At 35.4% G+C, this 13723-nt stretch overlaps 1 protein-coding gene across 1 annotated transcript in view; it reads left to right on the top strand.

The window, feature by feature from the left end:
* Positions 1-13723, top strand: part of LOC107696807 (protein kinase C-binding protein 1-like) — a 23896-nt gene that overhangs the window by 5229 nt on the left and 4944 nt on the right. The window contains exons 2-14 of the mRNA XM_016497311.1: positions 1728-1792; positions 1986-2137; positions 4543-4764; positions 6013-6126; positions 6652-6744; positions 6858-6945; positions 7040-7095; positions 7174-7251; positions 7346-7461; positions 8249-8745; positions 8826-8963; positions 11313-11474; positions 11954-12544. Of these exons, the coding sequence (XP_016352797.1) occupies positions 1728-1792; positions 1986-2137; positions 4543-4764; positions 6013-6126; positions 6652-6744; positions 6858-6945; positions 7040-7095; positions 7174-7251; positions 7346-7461; positions 8249-8745; positions 8826-8963; positions 11313-11474; positions 11954-12544 (2372 nt within the window). The remainder of the gene's footprint in view (positions 1-1727; positions 1793-1985; positions 2138-4542; positions 4765-6012; positions 6127-6651; positions 6745-6857; positions 6946-7039; positions 7096-7173; positions 7252-7345; positions 7462-8248; positions 8746-8825; positions 8964-11312; positions 11475-11953; positions 12545-13723) is intronic.

Genomic DNA, 13723 nt, shown 5'->3' with positions numbered 1-13723 from the left:
AAAAAAATCTAAATGAAGAAAGTTGGGTAAGAAAAATAATCTTGTTTTTCCTTTGAATTAAGTTTATTGTTCTTACCCCATAGACAGATTTTTTTTTCTTGTTTCAATCAGACACCTAATTTTCATAAATTTTTCAGAAAAGAAGACTTATATCTTAAGTCATTTTGATTCTCAAGTAAATCTTGTTTTGTTATAACTTTAAGATATTATATTTTCCTTTAGATGGTTTAGATATTTGTATTGGTAAAAAAGATATATATATATATATATATATATATATAACATACACATATAATATATATATATACACATATACAAGAAATATTAAGTATTTATTTTTTTTAAATTGGGTTGTCTGTTGTGTTTTTGGATTGGAGAAAAGCACATTATTGTTTAAAGAAATGAAACTGCTTTGCCTTTTTTTATATATTTACATAAAATTTGATATTTTTATGCCATGTCACTCATTGACGAAACCATCAGGAAAGGCCTCAGTTGATTTTTTTTTTTTTTGCTAGTATCAAATTTTTAGCTTCACTATCGCTAAATACATTCCCTCTGAAGGTGAAAAATTAATTCAAGCATCATCTTAGTAAAGCAGTTTCTTGTACTGAAAAGAATGGCATCAGAAGTGCAGGTGCCATAACCAGGGGCGGACTTACCCATTAGGCAAAGGTAGGCGACTGCCTTGGGCCCCCAAAAGCCAAGGGCCCCCTAAAATGCTTTTCATATAGGAGATGCGCATTAAGCGCTGACACGCGAACGGTTGCTGATTACGGGGTTTATTACCATGACAACCGTCTGAGTTGAACGTGATTTTTGTGTATCCTGCTTGAAGGAGATGAAAATATTATGCATCTGAAGCTGTAATTAAATATTGAGAAATAGTGTGTATTATATGTTTGTACTGTAATTGTTTTAAATGCCGCTTACTCATTTATGAGAAGGAACCAAGTAGAGGACACATATGCAGTTACTTTTTTGGTTGATATAATCCTTAGGTGTGTAAATGTATAATTGCCTTTTCATAATTTTTTCAGTTGCATTTAAATTTGTAGTTAAAATAACTAAAAATAAATGTATTTTAAAGTTTAGAATTAGACAGCCTTTGCACACAGGCTTACGCTGGTAACTCATCAGTGGACTTTCCTCCTCAATATAGGCTATATGTTTTCACATTTTTCTCATTCTACTGTATATTTCTGACGTTCCAAAAGCGCCTCCTACTGGCAGAGAATAAATGTTCATTTTCAATAATCCAGTCTGTAGTTTTTGTTCAGACCAATGCGAAAATCCACCCACATAACCCTGTTTTAAATTAATATAATAATTTATACTTCTGACTCACCCCTGGTTTACACGCTCAATTGTGAGGTTTATCATTTTATAATTTATTTTGTTTTTGTGAAAACCTGTATCTCAACTGTAAATCAGTTGCTATTTCATGGTCTACAACATAAAAGAAAGACATTATAACATGTACATGAAAAATGTAGAAACATTGGACACAATTATGGGGCACCATTGTGCAGCAGCAAGCATCACAACAAAACAGGAACCTCAAGGTTGATCTAGGAAAATGTGTGCAAATGTATAGGGCCCCATTCCTATATTTTGCCTGGGGTCCCCAATTCACTAAATCCGCCCCTGGCCATAACGACAAAACAGCAGGTATAGGTGTACAATATGGACATTTAAATACCATCGATTTCTTTTCATTGTGGCAGTTTGGCTGAAGGAGGGAAGGAGTCAGATGCAATTGCAAGGATGGAAATCGCAACACGATCCAAGGGTGAGAATTGTGCTTGATGAGATGAGAGTGGCACATTTATCAAGTGTCAAAACAGTGCAAACACGTCATGTTTGTTAAGCTTCCATTTTTGTTGATGCTTTGTGGTCGGATTTAATTTGTTTGGTATAGTTTAGTTTATACCTACAGTTTTAACTCTAAGTTTGTGTCTGTAATCTGTCCCATTGCTGTGCAGTCTCTGATCAAGGGTCAGCAGAGAGGACCGTCCCTAAGCGCAAGGTTTCCAGCCCCCCTCACTCCTCAAACGGACACTCGCCATCGGAATCCTCCTCCAGTCCTGTCAAAAAGAAGAAGAAACCAGGAGCCGTCAATAACAGTAAAGACCAGGTGCAACTTTCACTCCCTGCACAAGGCCCTTGTTCAGTCCTGCATGACAGTCATTCACTAATTTCAGTGTCTGTCTGTCTGTTTTTGTTTTTTTTATTTTGTCTTTTGGGCGACTTCTTCGTGGTGATTTCTCTACAGGATTTAATGGTATTCATTACTATCATCCTAATATAGATGTACATTTTATGATTTAGTAACAGTAAAGACCAGGTGCAACTTTCACTCCCTGCACAAGGCCCTTGTTCAGTCCTGCATGACAGTCATTCACTAATTTCAGTGTCTGTCTGTCTGTTTTTGTTTTTTTTATTTTGTCTTTTGGGCGACTTCTTCGTGGTGATTTCTCTACAAGATTTAATGGTATTCATCATTACTATCATCCTAATATAGATGTACATTTTATGATTTAGTTCACTGTTTCGCCACCTGAAACAGTGCCAAACTTTATTTTTGGCCACTTTAAGATTTGTGTGCACTTTTGGCAAATGTTACAAAATCTGCCAAGAGCCTTGTCAATTAATAATTAAATTTTCTGATTGCAAATATTTTGTTAAATAAAAATATATTTAATTTTAGTCATTATCAAAATCTTATCACTCTTATCACAAAAAATATTTAGGCCTATATTTAAGATTTATGTATTTTAATTGCATATAAAATTTACATCCATTTGGATTAAACCGTTTTAACATAAACTAATTAACGTAATGTGATGCATATTTGTTTGTCACATATAATTGAAACAAGTAAGGATGAGATTTATGTAATATTACTAAAAAACAAACAAATGTGTTTTATATACACTATCCAGGTTTATATATTTGTCATATAAATCCAATTTATTAAATGTAAACTAATTCATACATTTTAACCACTTAAATATATATAATGTTCAAAATTTTTAACTGATTAAATGTAATTGTATTCACAATTAACATTTATGCTGATTCTAGAAATCAAATAGATGCAAATACTTAAGTAATTTTCCTATTGTTTTTCAAGTATACTTGCTTGAAAACATTTTGCTGATATTTTAGCACCAAGAAAATGAAACGGTTTGCTGTTTTTAGCAATAAGTAGCAGTTTTTAAATTAAGAGTCAGATGTGGAGTACATTATCTTCATCAAGTTTGCATCAAGTTTAAACTTTTTAAAAATTAAATAACTTATATGGATTTATAATTTTAATAATAGCTATATTTAGACTGATGTCCTGAAAATTAAATAAGTAAATCAATGAATATTAAATCGAAAGGCCTCTTTTATCAGGCTATTATAGTAGCAAGAGTTCAATATCAATATATTAATACATTCCTGTGTTCTTGTTTTATTTGTTACCGTTGAGTATACAGTCAAACCTAAAATTATTCAGACACCAGATATCATTTTTGATATTTTTTTTTACTACTATGTAACTACAGAAGAGTCAAGTTTTAAATAGGAAACATATAGAAACTCTTTTGTCATTTTTGAGCGAGATGCTAACGGTCTAATCAGATTCAATGATCTATGCTAAGCTACAGCTAAAAGTGCTACCGCCAGACCCGGAGATCGGCTGAATGGATTCGAAAACGGTAAAACTCAACTGTTTAACTCTAGGGGAGTTGGAAAATGAGCCTATTGTCAAAAATAGTGGAGTGTTCCTTTAAGTGTTATCTGACATTATCAAGATGAATTTGTTCTGAAACAGTTTAACTCTGTGTTCTTGTCATATATTATTACCATTTTCTAAACTATATGAATAAACTGTGATAATGTGTGAAAGGTGTCTGAATAAATTTTGGTTTGAATGTACATGTTTTGACTGATGTGGCTATTGCATCCCACCTTAAACATCATCACATACACTGTTTTTTCAGCATCTCACACCATGAGCATTTGCTCAACAGCAACCATATGCAAACAGACCACACTTATTGTCAAACCCTGGTATAAGCTATTGATAAACCCTCAAGTTGACTACTACAGTTTTTTTTTTTTGCAGGGAATCCAAACAAAACATTTTACCTTCTAGAAAAGTGTCATCTTTCGACAGTGACATTAATTTTCACAAACAGCCTAAGGTCCGTGCCTTCAGATAGTGAGCCCAGCCAAACAAATGCAAGGCAGGTGGCTGTCATGCGAGCTAAGCAGAAATGTGTATCCAGGGACAGCCTATGATTCATGTTGATGCAGCTGCAATGAATAATTAGACCTGAGCTTGTTTCCACCACTAACAAGGATGCATTTACTTTCACGTTACAGATTGAAATTCCATTAATTTAATGCTCATTAATCTACATTTGCCCTTTTCTGTCCTTCCATGCCACTCCCTGATCGATAACCGTTGTGCCTGTTTGTTTTGTCTTGTTACCTTTAATACCCATGTTTTGAAACCCCAACCCTCTGTTTCTCTCGCCCGCATTCCAGTCAGAACTAAGACATGGTCCCTTTTACTATGTGAAGCAGCCCGCACTCACCACAGACCCTGTTGATGTTGTACCGCAGGACGGGCGGAATGACTTCTACTGCTGGGTGTGCCACCGCGAGGGCCAAGTGCTCTGCTGTGAGCTCTGCCCGCGCGTCTACCACGCTAAGTGCCTCAAACTGGCTGCAGAGCCCGAGGGAGACTGGTTCTGCCCTGAATGTGAGGTACTGGCTCATGCAGCTCTACTTTGTCTAAAAAATAATTTATCTTCACAGTGCAGATTGTTAGATATTTGGAAATGTTTTATTTTGGGCAAGATATACTACAGACAAAAACATAGTTTATTTTATTACACTTTTTTTTTTAAATCTATTTGCATCTGTAGATTTCAATTACAATACGTTTCTTTACAATACATATCTTTTTTTTTGTTCCATCTACTGTATATTCTGAAGTTTTTTTTACAGAGAGGTTTGTTCATATTGATTTGCTTGATTTTATACACCATTTTGTTCCTAAAAACATGGTGATTTTTTTTTTCTGGCTGTATTTTCTGATTTATGGAGTGTTAAAAAAAAGACATCTGAAATCAGTTTTGTAAAAACCATTGACCCTGATACGTCAACAAAATGAAACTTTTTGAACCTGGCTTTATCCATTGTTCAGATTTCTGTTCTGGAAATTTGTGATAATTATTGCATAATTAATTAGATAATGCCTTATTTGCATATTTAAACATAACATTTCAGAAAACTTGTAATACAAATTTTTTTTGCAATTCTTAATGGAATTAATCAACTGGGGAAGTATGGCAATATCTATTAGTTAAATTAACTTTTAATTGTTTTTTTTTCTCTCCAAAATCCATTTGTAATATTAGTCAAGGTTTCTTTCACTAAAAAGTCATACTTTTGTTTTACCTGACAATATTCCACCCTCTCTGACTTTTAGAATTAAACAGGCTTATTTTGCTACTGTAACTTTAAAATGTCTATATTGCATGTAAATTACTGCTTTTACGATTGGCTAACTTTTTTGCATGTGAAATTAGTAATGCTCATACTAAGTTACTGAATACTAAACATAAGCTGTAACTGGCAGCATACCATGCCAGTGATAACTGAATTAATTTTTGCATACATTTTTAAAACTCTTTCAACAGAAAAAGAATATTCTGCTTTTTACGATATGTGACCCTGGACCACAAAACCAGTCTTAAGTCGCTGGGGTATATTTGTTAAAAATTAAAACTGAATTTTTGATTAGTAGCCTAATATGCATTGCTAAGAACTTAATTTGGACAACTTTAAAGGCAATTTTCTCTATTTAGATTTTTTGGCACCCTCAGATTCCAGATTTCGAAAAAAATTGACCCTTATGACTGGTTTTGTGGTCCAGGGTCACATATAGAAACATCCCTTTAATATTTGAATTAAAATAAAGCTTTAAGCATTTCTCTCTTTTGTTTACAGAAAATAACAGTTGCAGAGTGCATAGAGACTCAGAGTAAAGCTATGACGATGCTCACATTGGATCAGCTGTCTTTCCTGCTGAAGTTTGCTCTCCAGAAGATGAAGCAGCCTGGTGTAGGTTTCATGACTTTCCGTGACTCTGCTTTTGCAGATCCATGATTTAGTCTACATTTGAGAGCCGTGCCTAGAACTAGCACAAAAAAAGCAATTGTGAGAAATTGTAATGTTTTCCCACTTTTTTTAGCATTGTACACTTCAATATGAAATGAGAGCCTTACATTTAAGCCCCTTTCCTCATAGAACAGGCACAGACACATTCTGCCCACCTGAAAAGCTTCATGAATGTCTCAATGGTGCTTTTTGGGGTTACATTCACAGTAGAGCCTTTACATCATAATTTGGTTTGTTAGGTTGGGTTAAAAGTGTTTTTTTTTTAAACGGTATGCCAACACAAGTGTCATTCTGTGCGTACAATGCACTGTAAAAAATCCTATTCAATTTACAGTAAAAAAACTGGAAGCATTGGCTGCCAGAAATTAATGGTAAAAAAAAATATGGTTACAATGTTTTAGGTATTACGGGATGATTTTATTTTATTTTTTTACCTCTAATACTAAAATATATTTTTATTTTCTTCAGACGGAGCCATTTCAGAAGCCGGTGTCTTTGGAACAGCATCCTGATTATGCAGAATATATATTTCATCCCATGGATCTCTGTACTTTAGAAAAGGTGAAAGCGAAGCATTTGAATCTGATCTGATATTCCTAATTCTTAGGAATGTCTAAAATCTGGCATCTTATGAAAGTGTTTTATTAGTGTGTTCACTTTTTGTTCCTATTCAGAATATTAAAAAGAAAATGTACGGCTCCACTGAGGCTTTCCTGGCTGATGTGAAGTGGATTTTGCACAACTGTATCATTTATAATGGAGGTCGGTTGCTAACGGTTCCACTGTACTGTCAAATTAGTTTCTGCTGAATGTTTGTTTTGTTAAAACTATCTCTTTGCGTCTGTTTTTCTCTTAGGCAACCATAAACTTACAGCAACAGCTAAAGTTATTGTAAAGATCTGTGAACATGAAGTATGTATTGTAAATTGTAAGCCAAAATAAGTACATACTTTATTCAGTGCCAGTTTTTAAATACCAATTGCCTTTCAGATGAATGAGATCGAGGTCTGTCCAGAGTGCTATCTCTCTGCATGCCAGAAAAGGGATAACTGGTTTTGTGAACCATGTGTGAGTGTATTACACTAAACAAAATTAAATTCCTTCTTCACATAGTAACCAGTGTGAGTTAACCATCTGTTCATGAAATATTTGTGTGCATCAGAGCAACCCCCACCCTCTGGTCTGGGCCAAGCTGAAGGGATTCCCATTTTGGCCTGCCAAAGCTCTTCGAGACAAAGACGGACAAGTGGATGCACGGTTCTTTGGGCAGCACGACAGGTGAGGAACCGTTGAACTGGGTCCCAACCATACACACAAAATCAAACTATAAATCAATTTGCTCAATGTTAATCTTAGCTTTTAACCAGAAGTGACCGACCGACCGTGTTGCGCAATAGAATTTTGACAGTCCATTTATAGGTTGACCACTTCTTCTTTTAAAAACATTATTTAATTATTATATTTTTAAAATATATTTATTCTACATTCTGCCCAATGTTCTCCTCTAAAATGAAGGCTATAAAAGTATTAATTATTCCAAATATTATTGCATAAATATTACAAATATACATAATATTTATGTAATATGTATTATGTAATCAATATTACAGTGTTATATAAATATATTAACTGTGCTATGCATTTAAGGTTTCAAATATGAACATTACATTATTACAAAAATACATACATACATACATACATTTTATCCTATAAAAGTAAGAGACTTCCTAAATTCATATCCAGTTTTTTTTTCCCAACTTTTTTTTATACATAAAACAACTTCTGTGTGCACAGAACCAACTAATAAAATTTGTTATTGATTATTTTCATTATGGATTTTTTTTTTTTCAATTATATCAATTATTGCAGCCCTACATTTTTCCAAAATCATGTTTCTCATATCTTTATACAAAACCAATATGTTCTGATTGGATATGATTGATATTCTGATGCTTTTCACTCTAGGTGAAGACAGAAAAATTACTTGACACTTCTTTATAGAAAACACTTGTCGTCACTTCACTGTTTTTTTATTTATTTATTCTAACTTCGTTTTTATATACAGGGCCTGGGTTCCTATTAACAACTGCTACCTCATGTCCAAAGAGATCCCCTTCTCTGTGAAGAAGACCAAGAGCATCTTCAACAGTGCCATGCAAGAGATGGAAGTCTACGTAGAGAACATCCGGAAAAAATTTGGAGTCTTCAATTACGCTCCATTCCGCACACCCTACACACCAGACAACCAGTTCCAGATGCTCCTGGACCCGGCAAACCCTAGCGCGGGCTCCGTCAAACCTGAAAAACATGAGAAGATCAAGTTCAGCTTTGATGTAACGGCATCTCCAAAGTTGCTTATGGGTAAGAGCATGGTGTCCAGTGGAAACGTTGGAGGCGGGACAGGAAGGCGAATCTCAATGACGGACATGCCTCGTTCACCAATGAGCACTAACTCCTCTGCCCATACGGGATCTGATGGAGAACAGGAGACTGCAGAGAAAGGTCATGCTAGAGCGGCCCTGCCACATTACAGCACTGGAGAGGAGTCAGTGGACTGCACTGGTATATATAACATGAAATGTTTCCTGATAATATTTAAACAGAATGATTTGTATGACTAAAGCTCATTTCTACTCTTACAGCATCGCCTGCCCCTCCTAGAGCAGGTCTCACAGGAAACACCTTAGAGAGCCCTAAACCTTTCCATTCACCGGCTCCCAGCACCCCTGTTAAACAGGAGAAGACCCCCACTACCGGCAGCATCCTCAACCTCAACCTCGGTAAACCCCCTTCAGTTGATTAATCTGCTGCTTGTTTCTTTGATTAATTGTTTTATCTGATAATAGCCACATTTTATTTTCTGAATATACGCTAGTATTCAAAAGTGTGGGGTCAAAAAGATTTTAAAATGTTTTTCAAAACCTCTCATGTTCACCAAGGCTGCATTTATCTGATCGAAAGCACAGTTTTACAGAAATATTGTGAACTGTTTTCTATTTAAATTAATTTCAAATCTAATTTATTCCAGTCTTCAGTGTCACACGATCCTCACATGATCCTAGAAACATTTCTTATTATTATCAGTGTTGGAAATAATTTTTCTTTACAGAATTCTTTGGTAAATACAAAGTTCAAAAGAACAGCATTTATTTGAAATATTTTCTTTTTATATATTGAGTATTTTCTTTTGATAAATTTAATGCACGCTTGCAGAATAAAAGTATTAATTTCTTGAACAAAAAAAAACCTGACTATATAACATGTTATATCACATCTTGCCCACTGTTCTCTTCCAAATTGAAGGCTAATTTCTTTGACTTCAGGTAAAGCCACTCCCATTTCAAGCGGTCTCACCCAGCCTCAAAACTCAACAGTCCTTTCCTCCTCCTCAACTATTAAAGACCCATCTCAATCCCCGATGACCGTCCCGCTTAACATAATACCATTCACAGCAGCTCCAACCAACACAACTTTGACCTCCTCGACCCTCCCCATCACCACTCCCTCCACCGCCAACAGTTCCTCACCCATCTCCACCAGCACAGTAAAGAAACAGAGACCTTTACTGCCCAGAGAGACCAGAGATGGAAGTCTACGTAGAGAACATCCGGAAAAAATTTGGAGTCTTCAATTACGCTCCATTCCGCACACCCTACACACCAGACAACCAGTTCCAGATGCTCCTGGACCCGGCAAACCCTAGCGCGGGCTCCGTCAAACCTGAAAAACATGAGAAGATCAAGTTCAGCTTTGATGTAACGGCATCTCCAAAGTTGCTTATGGGTAAGAGCATGGTGTCCAGTGGAAACGTTGGAGGCGGGACAGGAAGGCGAATCTCGATGTCGGACATGCCTCGTTCACCAATGAGCACTAACTCCTCTGCCCATACGGGATCTGATGGAGAACAGGAGACTGCAGAGAAAGGTCATGCTAGAGCGGCCCTGCCACATTACAGCACTGGAGAGGAGTCAGTGGACTGCACTGGTATATATAACATGAAATGTTTCCTGATAATATTTAAACAGAATGATTTGTATGACTAAAGCTCATTTCTACTCTTACAGCATCGCCTGCCCCTCCTAGAGCAGGTCTCACAGGAAACACCTTAGAGAGCCCTAAACCTTTCCATTCACCGGCTCCCAGCACCCCTGTTAAACAGGAGAAGACCCCCACTACCGGCAGCATCCTCAACCTCAACCTCGGTAAACCCCCTTCAGTTGATTAATCTGCTGCTTGTTTCTTTGATTAATTGTTTTATCTGATAATAGCCACATTTTATTTTCTGAATATACGCTAGTATTCAAAAGTGTGGGGTCAAAAAGATTTTAAAATGTTTTTCAAAACCTCTCATGTTCACCAAGGCTGCATTTATCTGATCGAAAGCACAGTTTTACAGAAATATTGTGAACTGTTTTCTATTTAAATTAATTTCAAATCTAATTTATTCCAGTCTTCAGTGTCACACGATCCTCACATGATCCTAGAAACATTTCTTATTATTATCAGTGTTGGAAATAATTTTTCTTTACAGAATTCTTTGGTAAATACAAAGTTCAAAAGAACAGCATTTATTTGAAATATTTTCTTTTTATATATTGAGTATTTTCTTTTGATAAATTTAATGCACGCTTGCAGAATAAAAGTATTAATTTCTTGAACAAAAAAAAACCTGACTATATAACATGTTATATCACATCTTGCCCACTGTTCTCTTCCAAATTGAAGGCTATAAATTAAAATAATTTTAGGTACGTAGACATCACTGTGTGCATAAAAATGTTTAAAATATAAATGTTACATAATATATGTAATGTTACAACATGAAATTTAATGTGAACAGAAACAAGGCTGTGATGGAGGGAATGGAAGTCTGTTCAATATGTTGTACTGTGTGAAAGTAAACATGAAATCAAAATTGACTATATTTAATTTCTTCACAATAAGACATTAAGGTCTCATTGTGGATAATTCATTGGTGATGCTATTCCACAAAAAGCCTTTCTAAATCTTCCTAGATCTTATTTATACTTGATGTCCTGTAGCTCAAATACGGATGTAATGAGGATCGAATGAGTATGCTTTTAGATCTGCTCATAGCGGTCTAGTGAGAGCCATGTGATCTCTTTCAGATCGTAGTAAGGCAGAGATGGACCTGAAGGAGCTGAGTGAAAGTGTCCAGCAACAACAGCAGCATGGGGCTCAGCCCTCCCTCACCTCCCCTAAGAGACAGATCAGAAGCCGTTTCCAACTTAACCTGGATAAGACCATAGAGAGCTGCAAAGCACAGCTGGGTGAGTTCAGATTGAAATCTGTCATAAGAAACACAACAGCCATTTTCACACTTTGAATTGACATACAATTGCAATTGCAACAACTTTCAGTGTTTTGCTGCCATTCACAAACCATTCTGTTAAAACTCTCTGATGGTATTACTTGCGTTTCTTAAAAAGCATTTTTGTTTTGTTAGTCCAACATGAGTTTTGTGACAAAACATACATATTTTTCAACTAATTATGCCTATATCTTCCCTGTTAGGTAAAATACAGTTTTGCTTAACTCATTACACCTTCTGCAATATCTAATAGTTTTTAGAACAGCATTTTTAGAATTCTAAATATAATTTTTTTGAGCGCTTTTTAAATAGTCCTGTTTTCATCACCAGTGAGTTAGTTACACTCTATAATCCTTTTCATTTATAATGACTTATTGATAGAGAATGTGCAGCCATTGTATTACTTTCCTGAAGGTTAAACATGTCTGTGTCTCACAGGTATAGATGAAATATCTGAGGATGTGTATAAAGGCGTAGAGCACAGCGATACAGAGGAATCCGACAAGTCTGTCTCCAGCGACAGTGAATACGGTAGTGACGATGAACAGAAATCTAAGAGCGGCCAAGATGACAAAACCGTAGCTGATGATAAAAATGAGAAAGAGCCACCCAAGAAAAAGTCAAAACCATCGGCGGCTGCTGGTGAGGGCAAAGACAGCAGTGCAGAGTCTGCTGTTACAGCCAGTACAACAACCAAAGGAGAAACCAGCCAAAAAACAAGCACCTCCGAGCCTATAACTAAAGACAAACCAGGTATGGATTCAGAGAAAGAACCTCCTGAGAAACTGAAAGCTGCTCCCGCATCCCCAGATCCCAGAGAGAAACCCAAGGGCTCTGAGGAGGCCGTGCAGCCAGCATCTGTGGATGAAGACATGGACTCGGACTCTGAGAGGGAGCTGGTCATTGACCTGGGAGAAGAGCAGGCAGGGAAGAAGAGGAAGAGGAACAGGAAAGATTCAGCCGCTGTCACTGCACTCAAAGAGCCCACAGCCTCCAAACCTGAAGGTCAGATTCTCTTTATGAATCAGTGCCAATAAAGCAGTAAATAATACTGTTAATATAGTTGCACCAGATGCTATTAGATCAGCATCAAGTAATTTTTATGTTACTATTGAAAGTGAATCAGTATGCAAAACAATAAAAATCACAACCAATCAGATGATAGTTGATGTTTAAAGGTGCACTCAGTAATTTTATTTATAAAAGTAATTAACAATAAATCAAAGAATAAAAGATTTAAATAATATAAAATTGATATATACATTATATAATTATATTAGCCCCATAAAATCTGTTTTATTTTACATGGATCTAGTGGGTTGCTTCATGCTGATCTGCTAATCGCCACATGCTCACATGACTTGCCGTATACTACTACTACTCAGTAACCCCGTTATTATCAGACGTTTTCACTTACAGATTAAAACAATTATAGCTGACTGCAAATTCACACAATGGTAAGCAAAAACTTTTTGATTTGCCTGATCAACGCTCTTGTCGCACAGCGGAATCGCTCTCTCTTGTTTCACACAAACGCAACTGGCGCCATCTTGCATCTCAGTCATCGATTGTGTTGAAATTGAAATTCACCTCAGATAACTTCTTTATTAATATTACTGTAATATTATTGCAGTGTTCGTATTGTTTCTAAGCCAGTTGTTTTGTACGTTGCAGTAGATGTTAAGATAAATACAATACCTTCAGCATAAATGAATAATTCTTGCCCATGTATGTATTTATGAAGCCTAAGATGACTGCCATATTATCAACATATACAAAAATGTTTTGTGCATTTTTAAAATTAAACCATTGTTTATTTGGATTTTGAACCATTCTAAGATTCAACTGGACAAAACCTGAAACCAGTAAACCAACACGTCTTGTTGAAAAATTCTGATTATTGCTTGCCTCTTTATATTGTTTCCCTGGTTGGATACAAGGTAAATTGGCTAATGTGTTCTTATGCCAGAGATACTCTTATAATTTTTATTAATAGTTTAAATGAAAGTATTAAGTTATTTTAAGTTATTATTAAAGTCATTTTATTTTGTTTTTTTTTGTCTTTTTTTATTCGTTTTTTTAAATATCTAATAATATTTAGAATTTGTTTTTACTTTTATATTTTCTGTCTTTGTTTTAAAGTTTTAGTAATTTTGTCATACATTTTAGTTATTTACAATAGTCACCGAGTTTCAAATTTAAATGAAA

Source organism: Sinocyclocheilus anshuiensis, unplaced genomic scaffold, assembly GCF_001515605.1.
Source record: "Sinocyclocheilus anshuiensis isolate Anshui unplaced genomic scaffold, SAMN03320099.WGS_v1.1 scaffold710, whole genome shotgun sequence".
In the NCBI taxonomy this organism is placed as follows: domain Eukaryota; kingdom Metazoa; phylum Chordata; class Actinopteri; order Cypriniformes; family Cyprinidae; genus Sinocyclocheilus; species Sinocyclocheilus anshuiensis.
The sequence above is the reverse complement of the archived record's forward strand: the minus strand, read 5'-3'. Positions and strand labels throughout refer to the sequence as shown.